The sequence below is a fragment of the Myotis brandtii genome, unplaced genomic scaffold, assembly GCF_000412655.1.
Source record: "Myotis brandtii unplaced genomic scaffold, ASM41265v1 scaffold500, whole genome shotgun sequence".
Taxonomy (NCBI): Eukaryota; Metazoa; Chordata; class Mammalia; order Chiroptera; family Vespertilionidae; genus Myotis; species Myotis brandtii.
The window spans coordinates 2,032,026-2,059,653 of NW_005369062.1; the positions used below are offsets into that span (position 1 = coordinate 2,032,026).

Consider the following 27,628-nt stretch of genomic DNA (forward strand, 5'->3'; position numbering starts at 1 on the left):
TCTGCACTTTACTTCTGCACCTCCTCTGAGTTTCAGTGTGCTTTTCTCTTTCCTTCTAGTTGTAGAATTTCCACTCAGCCAGCCTTCCTGTGGTTCTGGATGATGTCCATTTTGTCTTTTAGTTGTATTTTTGAAGTGGTTGTGCGAGGCAGCAATTTTCCGTGTTTACCTATGTCGCCATCTTGGTTTCTCAGCTGTGGTACATTTAAACAATGAAATGCTACTTGGCGGTAAAAAAGAAGGAATTCTTATCTTTTGGGGACAGCATGGATGATCCTAGAGATTATTATGCTAAGTGGAATAAGCCAATGAGAAAAAGACAAGTACCATATGATTTCACTCGTATGTGGAATCTAATGAACAAACTGAACTAATAAGCAAAGTAGAGACACACTCATGGATAGAGAGCAGGCTGACCCCTGTCAGGGGGAGGGGTGGTGGGATTGAGAAAAAAAGGAAAAAAGAGAGAGAAAAACTCATGGACACAGACAACAGTGTGGTGATTGCCTGGGGGAGGAAAAGTGGGGGGCAGGTGGAGGAGATTATAGGGAGGATAAATGGTGATGGACAAAGACTTGACTTGGGGTGGTGAACACACAATAGTGTATGATAATGTGTTGCAGAGTTGTGCACCTGGAACTTATATAATTTTTTAACCAGTGTCATCCCAATAAATTCAATAAAAACGAAAAAATATATTTATCAAATGAGTTTTTCTTCTGCTTCTGAAAATGGCACTAGCATTCTCTCACTCAGGCCTTCAAATTTGGTATTATCTTTGATCCTCTCTTTCTCTTGGCCCCCTAAATCCTGCTGATTATACCTTTGAAATCTCTTTTTCTTTCTGTTCCTATTGCCACTACCTAGTCCAGGACCTCATTTGCTCATGCCTAGATTTCTATAGTCATCCCTTTACCTTTTTTTCCCCTCCTTATACAGTGCATATATAGAGTCCTACAATATGCATCCTGAAATACTGCTCTCATTGTGAAAAGTTGTAGGTAGAGCAGAAGACACACTGTGTGCCAATAGTCAAAGACAGTTAATATCTCAATATTCTTATCTGTAAAATAAAGATTACGTTTCAAGTATTGTGAGGATTGAATTGGTTAATATATGTGAAACTCCTTTATAAACTATAAATTACTAAGTAAATGTTATCCTACATAATAAAAGCCTAGGTGGAGTTGCACGATGCCTTCATGTGACGTCATCACAAGATGGCCGCCACAAGGTGGCCGGCAGGAGAGGGCAGTTGTGGGTGATCAGGCCAGCAGGGGAGGGCAGTTGGGGGTGAACAGGCCAGCAGGGGAGGGAAGTTGGGGGCGATCAGGCCGACAGGGGAGCAGTTAGGCATCAATCAGGTAGGCAGGGGAGCGGTTAGGGGTGATCGGGCAGGCAGGCAGGCGAGCGGTTAGGAGCCAGCAGTCCCCGATTGTGAGAGGGATGTCCCTGCGGAATTGGGCCTAAACTGGCAGTCGGACATCCCCCAAGGGGTCCCAGATTGGAGAGAGTGCAGGTCAGGTTGAGGGACACCCCCCGCCTCCCGCATGCATGAATTTTGTGCACCAGGCCTCTAGTGTGTAATAATGATCAGGCCACTGTGTCACATAGGAATTGCCCCACATACTCTTTAATAACTTCTTTCTTATTTTCCTGGCTCTTGAACTCTCAAGATACAACCCTATGATATTTGAGATCATTTCCATTAGTAATTTGGCCTGCAGATTCCCTTTCAAGTAGCCTGGGACCCTTCTGGTCCTTGGAACACAACTCTAATTTCTATTTCATGTTTCTGCAGGTCTTTTCTCCTCCTTCCCCTTCCCCCACCAACCCCCATCCCTACTGGGTTCTCTTTTCATATCTCCTCTACATTTATGCAAATCCTTCCATTCCCAACTCAAGTTCTGCCTCTTCAAAGAAGCTTTCTTATCCTATACCTCCTGTTAACCTCCCCAAGCATGCAACAGCACACTCAGTCTTCATCATACAGCTCAACACATAATTATATGCCATTCTACTATCATTCCTTATGTGTATAGCTCCCTGAATTTTCAACTGAGTCTGCACCTTCTTTTGTATTTTTCTAAAGCCTAGCATAGACCTTTCTCATTGTGGGTGGCACTATTACACAAGGGTGAATCAATAACAAAGAAATACTTACTATAGCTTCAAAGTTGTTCATTCCAGAGACTTGGCCTATCTTTGGTAACTTCATCTAGCAGTCTGCTATGGACAAGGCCCATGATCCCATCGGCAAATAACATTTTTAACAAAGCATGACAGTTATTCTTTGCTTTTTGAATGTGAATGCCAGCTTTAAAATTGAGCTTCTTAGTGTATTCCCAACATATGAAAATCAGGTGACGCACAGTCAATATTAATGTTTACTTGGTGAAACAGTAATAGAAAATTGAATACTTTGCTTTTCAACAGTGCCCCACCATAACCCTCAAACATATTGGCTTTTTAAAAAGGTAAACAAGTATTGCAACTTTATAGAAACAATGATTAACATTTATTTATACATGTAGTGATAGGGCTATGAGACCAAGAGTACTTGGTAAATATAGAAAGCCTCAATAAGTAAACATGAACTTCCCTGTTATACTTTCTATCTCATTATCAGCTATCTCATTATTTGAATTCCATGTGTTCATTCACAGGTAGTTCATGATATTGAAAGGGACAGAGTAACAATTCATCTATGCAACTGTCCACTTCTGTATGATGATGTAAAAGTGCAATTTCTGTCTTCTTCAGTGAGTAATCAAGAAACAACCTATGCTGTTATTCTTGTTTGGTTTTTTGAATAATTCTGGCTTGAGATTTCCATTGCTACATATCTCAACAAGGGAGATGATAGATGTCAACTCCTAACCAGGGAGGAAGAAAAAAACAAGTCAGATCCATAACACTTTTTTTAAAGAACATATGTAATTTTAAAATTTTGCTCATTTGCTTTTCTAATTTCTATACAATATGTATGTATTAATTTTCACATAAGTAACACAAAAACTAAGATGTAAAAAAAGACAAAGATATGTTTTACTGCATAGAATAGTCAAATTATTGTTTTATATTTTATACATTTAAAACACATTGCTCCCCATAATTTTTTAAATACTTGAAAGTGAAGATTTTACTTTCTTCTGAATTGTTATATAATACATTATAAGTAGTATTTTAATGCAATGTTTACTTTATAAAAAATCCAATATTTACTTTATGAAAAATAAGAATTCTGCTGTCATTACTGTACCATGAGTGTATAATTTATATTGACCAGTCATAAAATGTATGTCTGGGCATTACTCTGTATATAACACATTTCTAATCTCAATAGTTTCAATTAATTTTCCTGTAAAACCAACCAAAGCTTCCAATAAGAAACTATGTCCATCAATTAACAAGTTTTTTTGGTTAATCCTCAGCTGAGGATATTTTTTCCATTGATTTTTTTTTTCTTTTAGAGAGAGTGGAAGGGAAGTAGGACAGAGGGAGGGAGGGAAGAAGGGAGGGAGGGAGGGAGGATGGGAGGGAGAAATGTCAATGTGAGAGAGACACATAGTTGCCTCCAACATACACCCCAACTGGGAATGGGAATTGAACCTGCAACCCAGGTACATGCCCTTGATTGGGAATCAAACCTGCAACCCTTCAGTGCTCTGGCAGATACTCTAACCACTCGCCACACCAGCCAGGGTTGTGTCCTTTGATTTAAAACATATTTCCTGTGTCCTCCTTTAGCCCCTGCTTTCTCCCTGTTAGGGGAGAATCTACTACTAGTAAGTATTGAAATGGTAAATGTGTTAAAGCAAGTGACCTGGATAGTTCCCATATTGGATGGTTACCCCTTGAATAATGGAGCCAGTCTGAATTCTCTCTCAATCATTGACCTCTAAGCTGGAAGACTGGTGAAGAGCACTGGCCCAGAGGATGCTAATACTATCTGGCCTTTATGATTTTCAAGGGCCATGAAGTAAAAGCACTTTCAAAAAATTTAGGTATTTCTATCATCATTAATAATGATAGTTAATTATATAATAGCGGCTCCTTGTAGGAATGGATGATATATTTGTGCATAAATAAGCACAGGTCCTTAATAGATTCTGCTTAGCACTATCTAAACCAGATAAAATGCATAAATGTCCATCACAGAAAAGATACATGCCTGGCCTGTGTGGCTCAGTGGTTGAGTGCCAACCTATGAACCAGAAGGTCATGGTTCAATTCCCAGGTTTCGGGTTCAGTCTCCAGTGGAGGATGTGCAGGAGGTAGCCGTTCAATGATTCTCTCATCATTGATGTTTCTATCTCTCCCTCTTCCTTCCTCTCTGAAATCAATAAAAACATTTAAAAAAAGAAAAGATACATTTCCTTGAAAATTTTGATAGAAACAGCGATCCCTGAAAGCCTCCTCCCTTGTGTCCTCGGTGTCATGTAGTAGACTGTAATCGCTGCACATTTAATGGCTGCGATTGTTTGATAAATATATAAATGAATAAAGGAAGGAATTGTAATCCCTGTTGGGTGATTAGTTTTTGGTATCACTTTTATTATGAAGAATAACCTTCTTTTTTAAATCCATGTATTTTTAGGATCTTCCTAAATACTATGACAACTGCCCCTTTTACTTTTGGTTCCACACATCCTTTATAGAAAATAACAGGTATGGTTTATTATATAACCCAGTAGAAATAGCCTTATCTTCAATGTTTGTGTACGGTGTAATAGCAAGTCTTTTGCTGATTGCCATAAACTTGGTTTACAGAAACCAAAAAATCCTCAAGTCACCATTCTTCATTCACATACTCATTTAATCTGGTTATTATAAAAATATGGCTATTCTTGAGATTTGCATTATCCTCAAGGACATGCCATAGGACTGTGTTATAAGTTAAAACATGTTATAATCAGATCTTGAATGTGGTAATAAATCCAGCAGTTTGAGTTTGCTCAGTACCTTAAATAGGACAGATCCTCGGTATATGTTCATTTATTGATGACTGACCACCACCAAATTCTGTGCAAAAGTAAGGTGTCACCTGGCGGCGGCGGGGGGTGGGGGTGGGGAAAAATCTAGGACAGAAGTCATAAGACATAGTATCTGTGAAGACAGCTAAAAAAAATCATTCATAGTGTGTGCTCTCTCTCTTTTCCAGAACACAACCTAGCCTCTTCTCCCTTTTTTGTCCCTCAAAGCGAGTATCTTCTCCCTTTTCCTTCTAAGCTCCAAGGGCCCTTCTACTATTTCTGTAACTTTCTAAATAAATTTTACCTTATAATTTTTTAAAAATCATTAATAGTCTCACATTTAAACGTGATTTCTAATAACTAAATTGGGAACCACTTTTAAAAAGGTAAATATTAATTGATTTGAAGATTATTATTCCAAAGAAACTTCTGGAAACTCATTCCTGAGTCTAGAAATTCTCCACTTTAAATATTTGTTTCATGGTGCTGAAACAAATTTAAGATTATTGCTATCACAATACCACCCAACACAAAAGAAAAAATGTTCAAAAACTCATGCAGATGAGTTTTGAAGCAGTTGTGATTGTATTTGGCATGAATTGATAGTTCTCATTACATAAACCTAGCCTATTCTTCAAATATGAACTGTATCTACTCACACTTGAGTCCAGTAAGGCAACAGGAAATTGAGCATCTAATATACATACTTATAATGTACACACATTTAATGGATTTGGATAGAGTGAATTTTAGATTGAAAATTTTGTAACCAGTTTCCTTCCCTGGATGTATACAAATAATAAACTTTAACTCACAACAGAGGCAAAATCTCTCAAATAGATATCTGGGTGGAACTTCATTAGGTGGGATGCCTACGAAGTGGTAATTGCTAAATAAGGGCACTTTTTTTTTTCCCTTTAAAAGACCATGTTCATATTAGAGAGACAACCACAGTCAGATCACTTTCCTCCTCACTTTTACATGTTTCTAAAGATTTCTTCAACATTGAAGTGTCCATACTACTTGGTAAAGCTGTTTTAATTAGTTATGAGATTGTTATCAGCTAAAATGCCAACTTAATCATTGAAAAGACACTCAGTATTTTATTCCTGGTTTTAATACACACCTATTCTTCTCTGGCTGATTTCTGTCACATAAACATTTATTTTATTAAACCCAGATGTCTTTTATTCATTCCATAAAAGGCAATGTTAAAAGAATCAGTGACATATTGTTACTATGTGTTTGTTAGTGAATATTAAGATATTTTGCATCTCAGTAGAGAAAGTGGGAGCATTGGCTCATAAAAAACTAAGAGAAAAGTGGGCAGAGACTAATCTTGGCCAGCAAATCTTTTTTTAAAGCCTTAAAAAGGGTGCCTTAAATGGCTTTTCTATAAGCCCTAAAATATGTGTTTTTTCTATTCTAGGCTTTATCTTTCAAGAAATGAATTGGATAATCCCCATAAACCAAAAGCATGGAAAATTTATCGTCCAGAGTTTGCAGTTGAAATTTATTTTGATGATGTTAAGTTGTGCCTGGTATCTGATTAAGTGTAGTTCCCCTTCTAGAATAGAATCATATTCTTCCCAATCCCTGCTATGTATTTATATCTTCAAAACCCTCTTCCTTGCTGGTATACTTATATTTACATATGTGTACATATGTTCTTGAGAATACTATTCAACATATATTAAATATATACAAGAGAAAATGTCAATGGCAATTTTTTTTCCTTTTTGAAGGAATATACTTCACACAAAGTTTTGAGATAAATTTGGAACACAATACACAGGAACATTAGTTATCACTTTTAAAAACTTTAAAGAAAACTTTTATATCAAAATAATTGGAATATTTAAAAATTGTGATTCCCCCTAATACCGTGGGTTTGTTTCACTTATTTACATATTTTTGGACAAGTATTTATTCCCTTTGTTTCACATTTGTAATTTCAGATTAGAAGGTAATTTCTAGTTTCTTTCTCCATTTGATTTACAAACTAACAAATACCAGATTGACAGCAGAGACTTTTAAACCCAGAGACGTGTTTACACAGCAGCCCCTCACCCCAAACACACGCTTTTCTCTTGCTCTCCAAGCACCTCAGAGCACGACGAGGCTCCTTTAGTCACACGCAGACGTGGGGAGACTAGGAGAATCTTGTCAACATGACGGATAAAGCAGCTCGGGGAACTCTGAGGGAAGGTCGCCTTTTCATTCTAGTCCTGTGTCTGGAGGGAATCATTTTCTCTTTGGTACCCAGTGCTATTCTAAGTACTTTCACTGCCACTGTACCTTAAGGCCATGATTGTGCTTGAAAACAGTTCTATTTTGGCTCTGTTGAAATTATCCTTACTTGAGTGATTTTTCCTTTATTTGGCAAGGCTCTCAACAATCTAGACCAAGTTAAATTCATTGGGAAACACAGCTAGCAATAAGAAACAGTGCTCTGCTAAAACACACTAAACCCATTCCTGAAAAACCTTTCACTCTGCAAAAAACACAGACTAAAATGGTTTGCTCGGGGGAGACAGGGTTGGGAGTTTAGGGGGTTTGGAGGTTTGGGGCAAACCACTCCAACTAACAAACGCAACCAGCACATTAACCACTAACCACCCAGGTAGCAGCGCAGAATGCCTGGAGGTTGCCACAGTAGGCATTTTTTAAAAGGGGAAACTGGGCAATACCTTATTACAGAAAGGCTGGTGGGTGCCAAAGTGGCACCAGCACAGGTGCTCTCTTCTTGTTTCAAAACAGCCCACAAAGGGTCAGAGCTGCCAGTGCAGAAGGCCAACTGAAGGCTTTTTGCTTTTGACAAAAGTTATTACCCTACTCTCCCTAACCTGGCTGCCCTGAAGGAAGAGATCTTGGAGGACCCTCTCAAGTTCCTTCCAGGTTATGACTGTATTATTCCGTTAATTGGTGCTACAGAAACGTGTTGTGGCAGAACAGGCTGTATTGTTTCCAGAATGCACATCAGGGGGCAGGCTTAATTGAATGGGGGAAGTGCTTAGCTGGCTCATGGAGGAGTAAGATCTATCTATTTCAATACAGGCAGACCCCCATTTTTAAGAATCTTGCTCTTTGAAATAAGGAGATACAGTTGGGATTTTTCTTCTCTAATCTGCCAAGATCCGTCAGAATTTCTGGCAATGAGTTGCCACACAAGTCTTCTTCCTCTCCTAGAAAGAGAACTTGCTTAGGGTCTCCCAGGGGGTTGCTGTCTTAGAACCCAATGTGAATAACTCTTTGAACACAAGAAACTTATTTAGAATATATCAGAATGATACTGGTTTTCTTTTGTTCTTTGTTGTTGTTGTTTTTAAATATACATTTTCATTGATTTCAGAGAGAAAGGGAGAGGGAGAGGGAGATAGAAACATCAGTGGTGAGAGAGAATCATTGATCGGCTGCCTCCTGCACACCCTCCACTGGGGATCAAGCCCGCAACTCAGGCATATGCCCTTGACCGGATCATTGATCTGCCTCCTGCACACCCTCCACTGGGGATCAAGCCCGCAACTCAGGCATATGCCCTTGACCGGAATCAAACCCGGGCCGACGCTCTATCCACTGAGCCAAACCAGCCAGGGCCTCTTTCTTTTTTTGATATTGGTTTTCTTAAACAGAATTTAATTACCTGGAATAGTATCCATAACTTAATAGAAAGAAGTTTAACTATTAAAAGAAAAAGAATGGTAACCTGCCAAATCAGACACCTCACATCCACAGCCTGGTGGAGGGAGATAGTAACTCTAGTGAACCGAGTTTCATAATTGCAGTGTATATAAGGAACTCCTCATATACTTAAATATTAGGCAAATAATTTAATAATATAGAACACTAGAACTTCTCTAAACACAGTGACTATATTTTTTTCTGGAGTACGGATCTGAAATGGTACAAATTATACATGATGAATTCAATAGAATGAAAAATCAATTCCTCTGACTTTTCCATTCCTTGCTCCCACTCACTCTTCCTTGCCTCAGACTGTTTCTATTGAAGATATTTAGTTAAACCTTTAAAGGAGGACATGTGAGGTCTACTGCCAACAGTGTTCACATGCTGACGGGCACCACACAGAGGGACCAGGGACCCTGAGCAATTCGCTTCCTGCTGGAAGCCAGTACTTCATTTCTAGCCTGTTCAGATGAAATGCCACTCAGATGGCCAAAGAACAGCTGCCATCTCCAAGTCTGTGGGAATCAGAGGAATGTGTTTTGTTGCTATTACTGCATACATGTGGCATAGCTTAATAAAAATTACTTTTTTTCATTGCTTTATAAAGTCACACCCCACATACAGTCATCATTAAAACTCAACGACTGCCAGTACCAGATAGAAGGGGTTCCAACACTATCAAAGCATGATGGAGTTATGGACCCCAAGAAAAACTTGAGACTGGGTCAGCCCTGACGTTACTCACTGCGGAGTGCACACACTACGTTTGGTCTAGTTCTGAAAGGACTCCATCCAGGAGCACTGGCAGTCACCAGACAGGGAACAAGGACTTCTCTTGGCTTTGGCACTCTACTCCCAGGAAGGGTTTCCAATTGGTGGAGGCAATGAGTGAATGGTCCAAAGTGGTCCAAAGAATACTCTGGAATCCTACCCAGGCCAGGACCCAGAGACCAAAGCTAAGGGCTGTTGTGGGCCACAAGGTCTTCATAAAGACAGCAGCACAGCCCCCTCCCCTCAGGCCCTTCCGCAACATAAAGCCCAGCAGAGGGAAGCTCTTCCTGAGAGAAGAATGGAGTTGGCACAGTGAAGGCCAAGCAGCTTTCCAAAGGCTTGATACTCTAGGCCACACCCAACAATATTTCAGAGAGTATATGATCCCACCAAAAAAATGAATGGCACTATTTTATCAGTAGAGCAGCTTGGAAAAATCCAGGATGCCTACTCTGAAAGTTAAATCAGAAACATGGAAACCATATCAGTTTACAGTTAAATTCTTTTCTTTAAGATCCATGGATATACTAGTATTGGTTTCCAAGCACCACAGGAAACCTTTTTAAAAACTTGAGCCACTTGGTATAGTGCATGTGTTAAGCAGATTTTAAGAGACCCTATATCTAGAATGGGTTAAGTAATCATAACCATCTTCATGAAACATGGTTACCTCTGGGTTTTTCTGGTGTGATCTGATTAAACACAGAACAAAATTATGCTTCATTCACAACACACAACCATCCAAACTGCATGTACAATACAAATTTATGCAAAATCCCTGATTATATTTAGATTGTCAGATTAGGTCTGGAGGCCAGAGGCTCACCCGGTATGTACTACCAAGGACAACAGCAGCGGCTTTTCTACTTCAGTACAATTATGGGCAGAAGTCAGATTATGTAAAATTTGAGGTCCTTCCATGAAGTTTAAGATTTAGGGTAGAAGAATGGAAGACAACAAAATACTCTGAAATTAAAATAATTCCACACTGGGCTTGTACTCCATGAAACCCTGAGATGAGTTATAGTCCTCAAACACTTGTACTTGGATCCAGGTTCGCTAGAATACTTCAGTCTGCTTCAAGCTGTCTCATCATCAACTTCCTGCTGTATTCATAGGCCAAAAATAGTGCCCCATTGGCGGGGAACGCTCGAATCATAGTAGGTTTCAGTCCAGAATATAAGGCCGTTATTCCTAGAAGACAAAAGGGTGATCCAAGACTGAGTCCCTTCCTTAGAGATATTCCATGAAGCTGCACAGCGTACATATTTTACACTTACAAATACAACAGCATTAAAAACCAACACATGATGAAAGACCTTATTTCCAGATTTCCCCTGGACTAATGGAACTAAACAGACTATAGGAAGCCGGACAACGTCAGGACTCCGAGCAAAGCTGGTTGATGCTCACGTAACATACACCAATCCCATGCCTGGTTAACGCCTGGTAGGTGGATCTGGCAGAACTGAGGCCTCACGAGGGCAGACAGAAGGCGAACACAGAGCCACAGGCTGCCGTAATCTTGTAGCTTCGCCTGGGAGGCAAAGACGAGGCATAGGGCACGTGAAAAGAGCATTTCTAGTTTTAGCATTGCCCTATGAAGATCCAATTACATTAGGGAGGTGTAAGTACTTTGTAAAACTATAAAGTATTATGTAAATTTAAAGAGGGGTTACTATTAGTAATATACAAGATATCTGTATTCGGGACACAAATTAAACAATTTCTGCATACTGTTACTGTGCTCTCGCTTTTAAAATCATGATAGAGGAGTTCACATCTCCAGCTTTAAGATGTATAGAGGATGCTGGAAGGACAGACTTCACTCACTATAGTAGCATAAAACTGGCTTTATACAAACATTAAGTAGAAAATCTACATCATCCTACATAACTAAAAATTGATAGAAAATCACCTTCAGAAGTTGCTTAGTGATTCCTACTTCCAGGAGACTAAGGATTAAGCATGGTGCACATTCTTTTAAATCCCTTAGTGGTTCTCTTAGGGTCATCTGAAAATATCTATAAGCATAAAACAAGTGGTGCTAACTTCAAAACATCTGTCCCCTTAAACAAAGTCCATATTTTAATAATTCCCTCCAGGCTGTTTAGAACAAAGCATCCTAACAGGTACCTGGCTAAGGGGTTAGGAATAAGAACTTTAAACATTCTTGAGAATAATGAAAGTAAGCTAAAGAAAGGGAATTGGAAACAAATCCACAAACATGAATTAACATACAGTGCTAGACAAGGAATATGAGATGGGGCAGACACCAATTATACATGATACACTGCAACAAGACCAGCAGTGAAATATGACATACATACGTGCTCTGTTTGTGCAATAGCAGACCCACCTTCATTTTTCACAACACTTATAAAGGTTCCAACAAATCCTGCCTGTTTTCCAGACATGGAAAGAACTTGAATTCTAGACTTGATACAATCCACTGGGTAAACAGCAAGCCAGAGGCAAATTCCACCAACTCCACCACTTAACATCAAAGGGACAGGGCCTAGAGAAGAAAATTAGCAAACAGTGTTTTATCTCAAAAACTGCTGATGTGACATTTCTAGAGGTCTGGCTGCAGGTAGGTGCAAATAAAAATGCTAATGCTGTGGAGCACAGTTCTCTGAGGCAACTGTCAAACTCTAAGAGCACAGGTTCCCTGTGTACCCACACAGTAAACTTTGCCAGGAGGGGAAGCCCTAATGAGGGTCGTATTAGGCTGGTCATTGTGGCTCTGCGGCCCTCCTTTCGCACCCTCCAGAGGGCTGGTCCACACAGAACCAGCAGGCCCCCAGCAGCACAGCAATGCCCTACTAGGAGGAACGAGATGAGAGAGCACTGAAACAGAGGCCTCTTTTCAACTGTCTCATTCTGAAGTACTGTAATATTTTAAAGCCCAGCAGCCCTGATTCTTCCTTTACTGTGGAAAATAAAATTTGTCTTATTAAACAGAACAGTTAAGCCTGGGAGCTTGACTAATCCTAGAATAGGTCCAAAACACTGATGGGAGGTTTTAAGGAAAAAGTAATCACACTCATGTGGACCAAACACTGATACATTGTGTCTAGCAGTTAAATAGAGTAAGCTAGAAAGAACTATAATTTCACTTCTCTCAAACACTATCAAGATTTATTACCAAATTTTAAGCTTATTGCAAGATAATTTACAGGTGATTTCCCTATTTATTGATGTTTTCCCATAGGAAAAGGAATTTCTGTATTTCCTCACCTCTAAGATGGAGCCAGAACAAATTAATCAATGTTGTAACAGTACAGAAGTTTGGGATACACTGCGTCAGCCTGTCCTGAGGAAATTACCAAGCTGAAAGGAAGGTGCCAACAGTCGCCAGCGCCACCTAGAGGAAGGTACCTGCAATTGCCAGGGCCACACTGCTTCCCAGTATCTGGAAATCCCAGTGCCAGGTGGGCCCCCACAACAGGGCGCAGAGCACACGGGAATCCACAGCAACCACACCATTGGAAAGCTGACACTGTCAAACCCAAAGTGAATACATTTACCTAGTTCATCTTTTGATCTCCCTGCGGCAAAAAACGATCGACTCTGTTCATAGCCGCCGAAAAAGAAGAAATAGCCCGGTACTTCTCGAAGTAAAGTGCTGGAAAGTCCATGATAGAAGCCCAACGGGCCATCCTTTCTAAGGATACTCTTCACTACAGACCAAACTGTACTGGAAGGAGACAGAGGGAGAGTGTTAAACACAACACCGGCATTAGCACCCAATCAACAGACCTGATTAAGCTCTAGGAAGGAAACAGCTGATTTTATAAAGAGAGGACCCAGAATTCTGAGAATAAAGACTCCTGTGGGAAGGAAATATCTAGAGAAGCACAGATACAATTATGTGATGACAAGTGTTATCACCTAAACTATTCTATGATACAGAAATACATTTCTAGAAGTCATATTATCAACAATGTAAAAGAACTAATGCCATTTATTCAACAGTGAATAAGTGAAGTTATAATAGGAGTATCCAAACTCAGCAAGAACAGATGGTACTCTACTTGCCCAATCCCTTACCTCCTTCAATTCCTATTTCCTTAATCTTTCTTTGGATCTGGTGTTTTGAGGAAATTTGTTCATGTGTTTTAGGGGTTGTTTTGTTTTGTGTTAATACAAAGAAATGAGCAAGGGAGTAAATGTTCCTTGAAGATAAGACCAAAGTAATGCTATACAGTTCCTGTACGGCACACAGCAAGAATTTAGTTCCTAGAAAGGAAGGTATGCAAGAGCTTTTATTTCAAGCAGATCAGAGTACTGCAGCAGCCAGAACACAGGGCACTTTCCCACCTGGGCTCCTCCTCTTCCTAATGGTGTGTGCCACAGCAGACTATGTCCCGCCAAACAGCAAGAATCCAAAAACCACACACTCCTCTAGCTTCTCACTTTGTTATCATCAGGTGACCTGGCTTGGACCAATGCAGGATTAAGGCCCGAGTTAGTAAAGGCCACTGCTTTTAATGGTTCTCTCTCCCTGAGGACTTCCGAAGGCTTCTCAGGCATTACCCTTAGCTAGGTCCTTCTAACACAGCTCTCATTCTGTAATGCACGTGACAAAGTAATCCAATTCAACACAATTAGCCTGCCTTCCAATCCAAGTCAACCTTAAAGCATCACATACCACTGTGTGGACACTACTATGCCTCACTATAGTCACCCGATATTTACTTTTGTGCAAGATGTCTGTTTGCCAAAGTTCTTTGGCTCTAACAATTACTTTCTTTCTTTTTTTTAATACTTGCCCGAGAATATTTTTTCTATTGCTTTTCAGAGAGAGTGGAAGGGAGGAAAGGAGAGGGAGTGGGGGCAGGAAGGAAGAGAGAAACATAGATGTGAGAGAGACACATCGATTGGTTGCCTCCCACATGCGCCCCAAATGGGGCGGGGATCGAACCTGCAATCTATATGCCCTTAACCAGGAATCGAATCTGCAACCCTTCAGTGCATGGGCTGATGCTCTAACCACTGAGCACTAGCCAGGGCTTTTTTTTTTAATCCTCACCAGAGGACATGCTCAGAAAGAGGGGGTTGGGAGAGGAAGACAGGGTAGGAGAGAGCGAGAAACATCCATGTGAGAAACATTTATCAGGTGTCTTCTGTATATGCCCCAACTGGGATGGAACCTGCAACCTTTTAGTGCACAGGACATGCTCAACCAACTGAGCCACTCGGGCCAATGTTTTTTGTTTTGTTTTTTAAATGGATCCAGTTTAATTTTTTTATCCTTACCCAAAGACATGAGTATTTTTTTGTTGTTTTATTGATTTTTAGAGAGAGAGGAAGGGAGAGAAAAAGAGAAACATCGATCAGTTGTCTCCAATAAGTACCCTGACTGGGGGATTGAACCACAACCCAGGCGTAACAATTACTTTCTTTGAAAATACCTTAAACTACTTTCAAAGGACATGAGGACAACTTTATGGGTGCTGTTCACGTTCTATTTTTTAATCTGGCCACTGGTTACAAAGGCATGTTCGTTTTGTGGCTACATATAGAACCACACACTTACGATTTCTGAGTGTACATATTTCAATAAAATGTTTTAAAGTCTTACACATTTGAACCTCTGGTTATGACTAATAGATTTAAATTGGTTGTAATGAATCTCAAGGCTGCAGGAAACAGGGCTCTGTGACGTACCCCACCCTCACTGGGAGGAGATTAAAAATGGTTATCTACTGGTTTTTCCCAACAGACTTACAGGCTTTGAGTTAGCCACAGCCATACCCACCACCAGAACTTCTGTCAGCCAGATGTTACAATAAAAAAGCAAATTTTGAAGTTAACAAGGATAATCAATTATTTTTCGATTCAAATACATCATATTGCATACCATTACTCACAGGATAACTAGACTCTGTTTTCAAGACCGAGTTGAAGAGTGATCATTTGATCACTGAAGAAAGCTATGTTTACAGGGGCTTCCGTGGGTTTTCAGACCTTGGGCCCTTTGTAGGTAAATGTAAAGGATTAGGGAGCGGGGTTAAGGAAGTTAGGATCTGGGCTGATCAGCCTGAACACCCATGTGAATCCTGGGAACAGGCGGCAAATATTCATCTCCGATTCCAAATGAGCACTTGTGAAGGCTCAGCTCTCAGTACCAAAGCTCCCATCCTGGTTGGAGATCATGCCTTACTTACACAACAGGCCAAAAGGGGATACTCCTGGCTTCTTCACTTGTGGGGTATTACATATCTGTCAGATGGGGTGATGGTCCTACCATCGCCCCATCCATTTAGAAAATTATCCTCTGACTATAGGGGAAAGGGTTCTAGAAACACCATATTTTGGAGTAGATAAATCTGTCTTTCTATCTATTACTTGATTTTAGCACAACATGAAATTACAAAGTACTCAATACAGTAAGGCAACAGAGACCTATTGTTTGTGCCCAGGGGTGCTTACTTCTGGCTTTTGGCTATCTTTCCTGAAGTCTCCATTTCGTACATGGTCTGTAGCCGGCACTTCACGAGCTCAGTGGGGCAGAGCACCAGAGCAGCAAACGCAGAGGCAAAGGAACCGGCAGCTGCATTCTGCAGATCACTGAAAGGACACAAGCACAGGCGACCAATTACCTGCCCCGTTCTTCATTCACTCGGCACTCACCATGCTGAAACTCTCTGGTGGTAGAGCAGAGCGTACATAAGAGAAAACAGTTCCTGAGTACCCACCGGGAATCTGCACAGGCTGTTTTATCTAAGGATTCCACAACCCTGTGAGGTTGACAGCAATACACCAGTCTCCATACGGGGAAAATAATGTGCCTAGTCACACAGCTTCCACGTGGCAGTGTTAGGATTCAAATCCAGGTCCGCCTGACGGTAAAATCCATGCTCTTTTTATTGGTCACATGCTATGGACTGAATGTTTGTCTCCCATCCCCAAACTCTACGTGGAAGCCTAACCACAATGTGATGGCATTTGAAGGGGTTCCTTTGGGAGGTAATTAGGTTTAGATGAGATCGTGAGGGTGGAGACCTTCTCGTGAGATTAGTACCCTTATCAGAAGAGACCAGAGAGCTAGTTTGCATGCGCTCTCTCTTCCATGCAGAACACAACAGGAAGGCATCCCTCTGCAAGCTGGGAAGAGGGCCCTCACTAGACACCGAATCAGCCAGCACCTTGACCTTGGACTTCCCAGTCTGAAGAACTATGAGAAACAAATGTTTGTTGTTTAAGCCTGCAAGTCAATGGTATTTAGTTATAGCAGCCAGAACTAAGACACACCGTGACATAAAAAAGCAAAACATGGAGAGGAAGAAAAAAATTACCCATAGTCCTACCACCCTAACACATGCACTGTTAATATTCCAGTGTGTTTTGCTCACTAAGCTTTACAAAAAACTAGGTTCTGAGGCCATCCCTACACACCCAAAACCCAACCTGGAGCAAACATGTATTACAACTGCCACAGATGAAAATCCAAGATAAATTTTTAACTCAAAAGTTGTTCATTCCAAAAAGATTTCCCAGTTCAGCTAATAACCTCCTGACTGCAGCAACACAGAGGGCATGTAGGGAGGGCAAAGCCAGTGTGAGTCTGCAAGTTCAATGGTTGCAGGTAAAATGGCTAAGCTGGAAATAGAAATGGAGGAATGAATGCAAATAAATACAAAAACAGAAGTTTTCAACTCCTCGTCTCATATCCGTTTAGTGCCACCAGCCAGTCACCAGCAGCATTGTGAAACTGAAATCCAATAGAGTTCAAGACTATGGTGGAAAGTCTAAGAAACAAACTGTCAGGAAGGCTTCTCTGAGAGTTCACGGGGGTCAGAAAAGATGACCCTTCCATCCCTCGGGCAGTGTTTCATCAAGGGAGCACGACTGGCACATGGGGTGGAACAACCTCCACTGAGCAGGAAGGACCGAGCCGCTCACAGCAGGACAGCTGGCTCCCAGACACTCCCCTGTTAAATGCCAGCATCCTGCTGTCACTGGACAACCAGCAGCACTCACAGATTTCCAAAAGCCCCCGGGGAGTAATTTCCTCAGCTTACTGCCCCAGGTACAGAGAGCCCCTTACAATTTTTCTCCAAACTGTGAGCAAAAGCTTAACAGACCTACCACATTCAGTTATCCTAAAGTTACAGTAAACTAATAGCTAAATAAACTGATGTCAAACAGCAGTGTCAAATCAAGGGCCACTTCCAATCCCAGCTCTGGTATCCTCTCTCCTGGTAGCCTGGCCTCAGTGCCTCAGAAGGATGTACGGCTGGTGTTAGGTCTCAAAAGGTTGGCTCGGAGCAGCTTACTCTCAAGAGGAAGACACTGCTTACAGTATGGACTCCCTTTTGATGTTAGAGAATTGAACATAATACCATTCTGGAGCAGAGCCAGATACACAACTATGCTGGCACTCAGCTCTCCGGAATGTGGAAACTGCCTGTCGCTCAACTCCACTCCTACCCACTCCATTCCTACTGCGCTCGGTTCTCAAAACCAAAGCTTAAAATGGTTTCTGCTGTCTTTCAGCCAGCCTGCAGATCCATACTTGGCCTCCCTTGGGGACTCTCTGTCAATCTGCTGACAGGCTACAGTCAATCAGGGTCATTAACCAGTTTGCCAAGTTTGCAGGAACAAAGGTGGCATCAGTAAATGGAGCCGCCCATTCAATAAAAGATGTAATGGTTTGGACACCTGAACAAACACCTAGCATGTCGTTAAAATGCAACAGCAAGGCCAGATCAGACCTGCCTGGACTTTGGTTTTCTAATAAATACTTTCATCTACCAAGGCACTAAATGAGGTCCATGGGCCCCAGGCTGGGCCTAACTTATAAGCGTTGAGAGCTGGCACTGAAATGGCGACAGGCATAGGATGGAATTTTGCAAGAATTGGCTGTTTATCACCCATTTAACAAATATGTACCTGAACAATCCTGCCATGTAAGATCTTGTCCAGCCAAAGGTCAAAAGAAGATACCACTCGGGGCAGGGTTCAAACCAAGAACAGACAAATATTTACAATATTACTGCAGAAATTCACAACAGGTTTTCTCAAGCGGTTTCTTCTTTTCACTGCTCTGCTTATTCATCTTTTATCAGGATTTGACCCCTACAAAATACTCTAACTATGGTCTTATGGAGAAAGCTGGATGGGGCTGGAGCCCTGGCTTTCTCAGCCATTACCATGTGACTTTTGAACATGCCAGTACCTGCACTCCATTTCCTCTTTGAAACATAACAGCCACTTTGCTCGTCCCACAGGACCATTAGGGCTAAAAAACACAGCATACACGTCAGAGCTCTGTAAACTCTAAGGCAGCATTTCCCCAACAGGTGACAAGCAAACTATGTTCTGCAAGATGAAAAAGAATCTGAGTTCAAAAGATAATTGAGTGCTGGTTTAGGCCAAGGGAAATAGGAAGGTGTCTTTCTTGCAGGACTCCTCCAGAATCCCATGTGGTTGCTGTTTCCCATCTTCTCTAAGGATGTTGGAGGCCCAGACTCCTCAGTCCAGAGTCTCTTCCTCTAATGGGCTGAGCTGCAGTCATAACAGGTTCTTCCTGCCAGTCTCTACTCTGGGAAATCTCACTCTCCTGGTTTGTCTCCTGCTTTTCTTTACTTCCTCTCCTTTCCCTGGCCCTCTATACTGGAGGCTCAGTACTCAGCCCTCCATAGACGTTGTCTCCATGAGTGAGCTCATCCAGCCCCGAGCTTTTAAAAAACAGGTTCCATCCATCAAGACAGAATTCCTTCATATAAAAGGGAGCATGCTTAGACCTCTAGGCACCTCCAAGGGAACATTTCTGTACAAAAGGAACCTAACTTCAGTCATGTAGGACCTTAATTGCAATGGGATTCCAAATTCCTACCAAAATAACCAATAAGCCTGCCCTTTGCAACCATGAGGCTGATAGAATAGTTTTAAGTTATTTCAAGCATGGCAATACTCAAAGGGGGCATGGATAAACATCCCAGGGGCTTTCAAATTCTTTTTAGTCTATGTATAATAAATGCCCAAGAATGACAGGACACAAGCCAAAGTTTGATGTTTGGGGCAGACTTGGCCAAAGAAGATTCACCCATAATTTCTCAGATGCTTCTGACCCTTCCTAAAATTCCAAGTCTCTCCTCAAAGTTATTTGGTTCAGGCAATCTTTTCCAAGACTTTTTATTTTGCTGATGAAATAGAACCTAAAGTTTGGGTCACAAGTTGCACCTATGGTTTTAGTCTAGCACCTCTGACCACAAGAGAAGCAGCCCCACCATCAGCATCTTAAAAGCATTCTCCTGAAGAATACCAATGCCTAAGGGTGGGCTGGCAATTCTCCCTTTGTGTAATGCAAATGTGCATTCCAACACAATCACTATATATCCTATCTAATAGTAGACAAACATGGTAATTGATCATACCTTCGCTATGCCTCCCATTGGCTAATCAGCGTGGTATGCAAATTAACCGCCAACAAAGATGGCGGCTAATTTGCATACTGCAGGCAGGGCGGGTCAGCGCCATCCCGCCTGCCCTGCCGCCATCCGGGCCTGCTTTCTGCGACCTGGGGCGGCAGGCATCCATGTGTGACCCGACCCGGGGCGGCCGGGCGGGGCAGCAGCAATTCACCGGCCTGCCTGGGCATTCTATGTGCAACCCGAGCCGGGGTGCCACCCCAACCCCCAGATCAGCCCTGCCGTGTGAGCGACCCGGGGAGGCGGGGAAGGCACCGAGGGATCGGGCCTGCCATCTGTCACCCGGGGAACAGGCCTAAGCCAAAAGGTGGTTATCTCCCGAGGGGTCCCAGACTGTGAGAGGGCACAAGTGGGGCTGACGGACCCCTCTAGTACATATAAAAGCCTAAGTGACCTTTCGACCGGTAGATATGATGTACACTGACCACCAGGGGGCAGACACTCAATGCACAGGCATGGAAACATGGAAGAGACTGATGAATCTCAGGGAAGGGGGGGAGGGGGAGGGGGGGAAGAAATTAACCAAAGATCTTATATGCATACTAGAGGCCCAGTGCACAAATTCGTGTACTGGTGGGGTCCCTCAGACTGGCCTGCAGGGACCAGGCTGAAACCGGCAGTCTGACATCCCCCAAGGGGTCCTGGATTGCAAGAGGCCGCAGGCCAGGCTGAGGAACCCCACAGGCACGAATCCATGCACTGGGCCTCTAGTGTATTCATAATCAGAAAGAAAGTAGTTATTTTTAAAAAGGAAACATTTTCTCCATAAAGTATCATAAAATCTTGACTATACAACAGTGTTGCTTTTTTACAAATCAAAAAAGTGTCAGTGTCTTCAATCACCTCAGCTTTGCCTGCTTGTCCAATCCCACCACTTTCCGCACCACCTGCTGGCAGAAGCCGTAGCACATGAAGAGGACAGAGTTCTCGGCGATGTTGGCGATGAGCGCTGGGCTGGTCCCCTTGTAGAAACCCCGGAAGCCCACCTGTGAGTAGGTCTTTAGGCAGCAGTCAGTGAGGCCCCTGTACAGGTCAGGGAACGTCTGCATCTTCACTTTCATCGTGTCGAAGGGCTGCCCAGTCAGCACACATGCTGTGCCCCCTGCAAACAGGACAGAAGTCTTCTGTAGCACAAGTCTATGGCTACGTTTTAGAGTGAAGACTCAATCACCCATGGAAACGAGGGACAGGCAGCCTACCCCAGCACTGACTCCTGCTTCAGCTCATTTAGACCTCTTGCTCCCCCAAACCTTCTCACCCAGTCCAATAAACAACATGTGTGCTGGGCCCCCAGCTCCCGCCCTGAAAGAGCTCACATGGTAGAGACACTGATGTGGACTCAACAGTCTGAAGCCACTGATACAAAGGTGTGGCATGTGTTAGCAGCATCGGCAATGGGGTCAGAGGGATCTGGGCTTGAAGCCTGACTCTACTGTGAGATCCCGAACAAGTGAGACAAGTGATGTAACTTCCCAGCCTCAATTCCTATCAGGGTTAGTGTAAGTATTGAATATAACAATGGATGAGAAGGCTTAACATATGGTGGCTACATTACAAGTGGTTAATAAATAGCAGTTGCACCCTGGCTGGTGTGGCTCAATTGGTTGGAGCATCGTCCTGTGTGTGCACCAAAGGGTTGTGGGTTCAGTTCCCAGTCAGGATGCATGCGGGAGGCAAATGATTGATGTTTCTCTTTCCCTCTCTCTTTAAAATCAATTTTTAAAAAAATATATCCTCAGGAGAGAATTTTTTTAAAAAAGTAGTTGCTGTGTGTGAGTGAATGTGTGTGTGTGTGTGTGTGTGTGTGTGCGCGCGCGCTATGCAGGTAGCCATATAAAAGGAAGGGGAGGGAAGTCTGGAAAGAGTTAATCACTTTTCTTTGCCTAATGCCTGGTGCTGGTGACTACCAAAGAAATAATAAAGGAATAGGCAACAGATAAAGAAAAGAGAGTGGCTAATTAATCCCTGAAAAGTTAAGTATCTGAGCCTACAAGAAAGTCTCTATTTGGCCTCTACCAATACATGATTTGTATTCAGATAGGCAATGAACTAAAACGTACCTTTGCTTAGCAAAAATCATATATTTATTTGATTTTATACAGTAAGAGTATTAAATACAGAAAATCCAAAGATCACTTCAAGAAAAATTCTGAACGTAAGGAAAAGAAAGACCTAAAATGACCCTATTATATCCCCAAATCCTGAATTGAATCTGCATTTTGGGAACTGCCACTGGCTAATGTTTCTACTTTCCCTTGGGCCTGCAAGGCCACCTTATCTCAGATGTCTCCTGCTTGTGTTATAAAACATAACCATTGATAAGGTTATTAAAGCCTAATCAAAACTGAAGAGAAGGATTTCATAAATTATTTAAGAAACAAACTCAGAGACACAGACAACGATACAAAGGTTTACCAGAGGGAAGGGGGAGGGGGAGGATGAAGAGGATAAAGGAGGTCAAATATATGGTGATGGAGGGAGACTATACTATAGGGTGGTGGTGGTGAGCACACAATGCAATATACAGATGATGTCTTATAGAATCGTACACCTGAAACCTAAATAATGTTATTAACCAATGTCTCCCCAATACATTTTGTTTTTAGTTTAAGAAATGCAATATCATAATTATAACATTATGCATAGTTATTCCAACTCAGTTGTAGAAAGTAGAGATTGTGGAGGGGCTGCTAAGAATAGCTCCCAATTAATTACTGGGAAATAAACAGGCATTTCCAAAGAATGTGAAAACTGTTTGATCTCTTCTCTTAAGCAATCACAAGTATGATCTTTGTGGTCCTATCACTACTGATTGCTTCTTTTAGGAGAGTAGTAATACATTTCTGTCTTATCTACTTATCCATAATTCTGAATTACAATTTAATAAAACATCACTATTATTAGAGTTATTCTCTCCTAGGTACTAATGGGCCAAAATAAAATAAGATCCTAATTATCTCACAATAATTTAATTATTCCAAAAGAAGAGGTGAATGTCAGAATTTTTAAACTTGGTACATAATTTAGATGACTTAGATGAAGATAAACTGAATAAAGCATTTAATTCAGAGCATTAATGTTTTAACTGGAAGCTTTCCATATTCTTACAATTATCCTGAATGGTCCAGACATCATAGGTTACTAGACTAGTAATATGCATTTGTTGCATATCTGTAACAGTTACATTTCTAACAGGAAAAAGGTAGGAGGCTAATGAATTTTCAAATGCTAGCTATAATTCTCTCCTTTCATCCGTGAAGGTAAGCTAATCCCGCAGGTAATTTACCACACACAAATGATACTGTCGAGGCACTCATCGTGCCCATCAAGTGGGTGACCACTACTCTGAACACCAGCACCAACCAACGGGCCAGGTCCTCAATACCTACCAACTCAATGAATATGAATAATTTACAGGAACTAAACATTTCTCCGCGTGCTTAGCCCTCAGACCTCTGATCATCTCATTCTCCTTAAACACATGGAAATAGCCTCTGCATTCTCTCGTAGGTATCACAGTGGGCCCTGCATTTTATTCTGCAAGAGGCACTCAAACCGTCTTGTACTCTATGCTTTACCAAGGTTGCTGTTGGTGGATTTTCAGTCCTTGATGTAGTTGAGTCAGCAAACATCAAGGCGCTGAGGAAGTCTATCAGGCACAGACAGTGTCACGGTGAAGGACAGCTCACAGGGAGAGCAGAGGTGAGAAGCAGAATTACTTGGTGCACCCACAAAGAGGTGAGAACCGCAACCCCCTCTGGAGGCAGTAATAAATGTTCAGTTTAACAACACAGAGAGCTATATCACTGTCAAAGAATTCCCATTTAAAAATACTGGCATTTGAGAGGATAAACTTGGAAGACCTAAAGTGCCATATCCCTCAACTATGCTGGTTGAACAAGCACACTGCGTCAGAGCAGCGGAGCGGGGTGCATAACCTCCTAGTTCTTCACCTAGTCCAGCGCTGCCACAGGTTTCCCCTGTGAGGTTACACTGTTGAGATCCACGCTGCCTCATTTCAACAATGCAGTTACCTATCTTCTTCAACTCCTTCCACATTCTAGCTGCCGGGGCTCTCGACCCTCTCCTAGACTCCTACAGTAGCTGCACAGTCAGTGACAGCTTCCCGTCAGATAAGCTGCACTAAAAATCTGCTTGGTGGGGAGGTTTGCTTAAAAGAAAAAGGAGAGATACAGAAGAACCTGTGTGTGTTACACCATCACCGCGGCTCGTTCTTACATGCTAATCACTTCCATGGGTGGGCTGTGTCCACAAAACACTCAGGTCCCTCTGCTACTGGCCAGCAAAAAAACCCCAACGCCCAACAGTTTCCCCCTGCAGAGAGCTGGGGCAGTGAAGGCTCCAAACTAACCCCACCTCCAGGAGTGCTACTGGCCCATTACAAACTATTAAAACAAGGAGGACAACAGAACTAGATAAGGAACCAAGCAGCCAAGCTCCTAGCCTTGTCTGTGCACCATCAAGCTGTGCAAGCTTGAACAAATCCATCTGGGCCCTTTTCTATGTTTAGGATGAGCAATAGAGCCAATGGTCTCTAAAGGCCCGACTAGCACCATCACTTGAAGAGTGAGACCCTCCAATATGGAATGGCTGCTTCCCCTTTGCATTCCACATACAGGGAGCTCTTAGGTCACTGCCAGGAACTTCTTCTGCTCAGTGCTCACAAGTCCCTCACCTGGTTGAAAACATAGACCCCTGAAGAGAAGCCTGTTGTTCTTGGAAGTTAAATGACCCAGAGCAGTGCTATATCAGAGAAGGGTGACCCTGTGTTTCCAGGGCAGAAAGAAACACCTGCTCTCAGTTTTCAGGAAAAGTTAATGTTAGCATGTGTAGGAGCCCCTACATGTTCAGTCACCAGCAAATGCTTTACACACCAGACTCCCAACAATACGGTTGCAATTTACCGCTTTAAAATTCACTGTAAATTATAAATGTGGCATACAAATGCCTTTCTTGGAAAAGGTAAGCTCTTCAACTCTATCACAACAGATTTGACATCTTTGATAGAGTGACTGAAGGACATTAAATTCCAAAAGCTGAGAATCTCTCATGTGGTTAAATATCCACCTATTGCAGAGACCAAATGGTTCCACTGTTTTGTGTCAGTGTCCAAATGTGGCATGGACAGGCAGGCGGGCAGGGCACGAGGTCTGAGGGGCTGCAGTTGGATTGCACAGCAGGGTGAGGGGCTGACCCAAAGTCACACAGCAGGCAAACGTTTCCCCAGCTCCTGGGTTGGGACACTCCCTGTGGTCTCTAACCTGGGAGCTGGTACCCTTGCCCTGCACTTATCAGTGTCTGCAGTGGGCTGTTTCTAGCCTTCCTCATTAGCTTACCTTGGCCGACCTTTGGTTCATGGGAAAATACTTTGTTCTTCTCTGAAATGCAATTTCTTTTTTACAATGAAGCAAACGACAGGATGAGAGTAGGTGACCATGTGGATCTGTTGAGCCACAAAGCCCCACTGGATAATAGGACAGTGGGCAGCCCACCCCTCTAGCCTCTCCATTCTTCGTCATCGGAGCTGCAACCCATTATAAGAATTGGTGTAAGAGGCAAGGATAAACCAAGGTTTTCATCTGGGAAGTCTGAGCATTAGAGTGCTCCCTGAGGCCTAACATAACACAGGAATCTGGAGGACAAGTTACCAGCCATCCACTTCCCATTCCGTCCTTTGCATCAGGCTGAGCCAAGGTGACCTTTGTAAAGAATAGCCTGTGTGTTAGAAGCTGTGCTGGGGAGTACTTACTTGTACCCCAGGGGGCCACAGTCTGCACTGGGGCTCAGGCCCAGGCCCAGCCCGCCATTCCCCAGCAACTCCTAGGGCCTCACCTTACCTTTCAGGGCTTTAAGATACAGTGAATGTCAGTCTCATTTACCAAAGATATTTCTAAAGGGTGTCCTCCTTTCCTTCCCTGGCAGTAGTAAGGACAGTAACTGGGATTCCCAGGAGACATGGCTTGGTGTTATTTTTACACTGCAAGGGCTCTGAAGACTGCTGGGCTTGGAGTGAATCCCAAGTAACCTGCACATCCAGCCAGGGACAAAGAACAGGGACTTCAGCTTGGAGGTGCAATGTTTTCCAGCTGTAAACCAGACACCTTCCCACCCTGCACCTTGACTCATACTTTGTTCATCCTCACCCAATGATATTTTTCCCATTGGTTTTTAGAGAAAGTGGAAGGGAGGGGAGGGAGTAGAGGTTAGGGAGGGAAGGAGAGGAGGGGAAGAGAGGGGGAGAGGAGAGGAAGAAGGGGATAGAGAGGGGAAAGAGAGAAACATCAATGTAGTAAGAGAGATACATCAATTGGCTGCCTCTGGCACACACCTCAACTGGGACTGGGGATCGAACTTGCAACCCAGATACGTACCCTTAACTGGGAATCGAACCAGTGACCCTTTGGTGCATGGGCTGGTGATCTAACCACTGACCTACACTACTCAGGGCCTGACTCATACAGTTTTAATATAATGGGAACTAGTCTACCTTCTGCTGTGCTCAGAACTCAATATTACACTTCCGTTAAATGGATTCATTCTGAGTTAAACCATATTGGTTTTGGGGTGACAAAGTAATATTTTCACGATGCTTTCCCTGGATCTCACTTATAGAAAGTACTCAAGGAGGAGAGGATGGAGTTTTCTCTGGGATTACCTGCGGCCCCTGCTGTGAGGTCGATGGCAGCTTGGATGGCAGGATTGGACTTCATGCTTGCCCACTCCTCTGCTGGGCTCCGTAGAAGGCAACTCTCTGAGGCTTACAATGGGCACCTCATATCCCTGGGAGGAGGCAAGAGTTCACCATCAGACAGGCCTTTGCAACCTCCCTTTCTCTAAACCTGCTGCCTGGTTACTGGACCTGAACTTCTGGGAGCTGGGAAATCAGCTCCAAAGGAAGTGGGCTCAAGATGTCAGTGCTGTTTAGTGACTGGCCTCCCTTTTTACCTGCCCACCACCTCCTCACAAAAAGCTCACAGATCAAAAACCGTCCTTGGGTATCAATGTTACAGCCCTGGTGAGGGGCACTTCAATCCCACCATTCTGAAACCCTTAGAAACAAATGCCAAATAAGTGAGTTAGCCACTGACATCCTAAGTCACATCAAATAAGTTTTGTAGAGACTTAAGTTGAACCATCACTCCACTAGGCTCAGTTCTAAATTCAGACAGCAGCCTGTGCTGGGTCCCTTAGAGAAGGTCACAAAACAGCTGGGCTGGGGAAAAAACAACAGGTTAGGAGCTGTGCCAGTGACACATGCCAAAGTCTGAATGCCTGTCTACTCTGCCACCAGCAGGATGGTGCCTTGGACCCCTAAAGCTGGGGGTCCCCATCTATACAAGGCAAATAATAAAAGTATTATTGTTGTAATACAAAGGCAATCACAAATAGCCACGTGGGACAGATAATGAACTGTGACCATGCATCAGTTCTTAGAACCAGCAAGACACAGCACTGAACATCAGTTATCATAATCACAGTCCCCACCAGTGCCTCTCAACCATGTGTGCACACAAATCACCTGGGGACCTTGTTGAACTGCAGATTTTGATTGACAGGCCTCAGGTGAGACCAGAAATGCTGCCAGCCCTGATAATGCCTGACCACCAACCACACTTTGAGAACACCTGCTCCACTGTGTCCCAAATATGTTTGACAAGAACCACTTCTGGGGCACCTGTTAAATATTCAAATAACAGGCCTCTCTCCTGGAAATCTTGATTCTGTGTAAAA

General features: G+C 42.7%; 2 protein-coding genes across 4 annotated transcripts in view; one reads left to right on the top strand and one right to left on the bottom strand.

Moving 5' to 3' along the window:
- The window catches only part of LOC102263962 (phosphatidylinositol 3,4,5-trisphosphate 3-phosphatase TPTE2-like), a 103,088-nt gene extending 96,307 nt beyond the window's left edge, over positions 1-6,781 (top strand). For all 3 annotated transcript variants that reach the window (XM_014548309.1, XM_014548310.1, XM_014548311.1), the window contains 3 exons: positions 2,667-2,762; positions 4,601-4,671; positions 6,406-6,781. In XM_014548309.1, coding sequence (XP_014403795.1) covers positions 2,667-2,762; positions 4,601-4,671; positions 6,406-6,529 — 291 coding nt within the window. In that variant the 3' untranslated portion in view covers positions 6,530-6,781. The remainder of the gene's footprint in view (positions 1-2,666; positions 2,763-4,600; positions 4,672-6,405) is intronic.
- A 2,010-nt stretch (positions 6,782-8,791) lies between these two features.
- SLC25A15 (solute carrier family 25 (mitochondrial carrier; ornithine transporter) member 15) lies at positions 8,792-26,677 on the bottom strand. The gene is made up of 6 exons (XM_005876948.2): positions 26,553-26,677; positions 20,720-20,978; positions 15,873-16,010; positions 12,965-13,134; positions 11,794-11,952; positions 8,792-10,628 (listed from the first exon to the last, which is right to left on the bottom strand). The coding sequence occupies exons 1-6, from the start codon at positions 26,605-26,607 to the stop codon at positions 10,504-10,506; spliced, it is 906 nt and encodes a 301-aa protein (XP_005877010.1). The 5' UTR covers positions 26,608-26,677; the 3' UTR covers positions 8,792-10,503.
- Positions 26,678-27,628: the final 951 nt, after the last annotated feature.

Coding starts and splice junctions, on each gene's coding strand:
- SLC25A15 (XM_005876948.2), bottom strand. CDS start 26,607: ATGAAGTCCAATCCTGCCATCCAAGCTGCCATCGACCTCACAGCAGGG. Junction 16,011..20,719: donor GACAAGCAGGCAAAGCTGAG/GTGATTGAAGAC, acceptor GTGTCCTTTCAG/TGATCTGCAGAATGCAGCTG. Junction 11,953..12,964: donor GAGATCAAAAGATGAACTAG/GTAAATGTATTC, acceptor TTTCTTCTCTAG/GCCCTGTCCCTTTGATGTTA.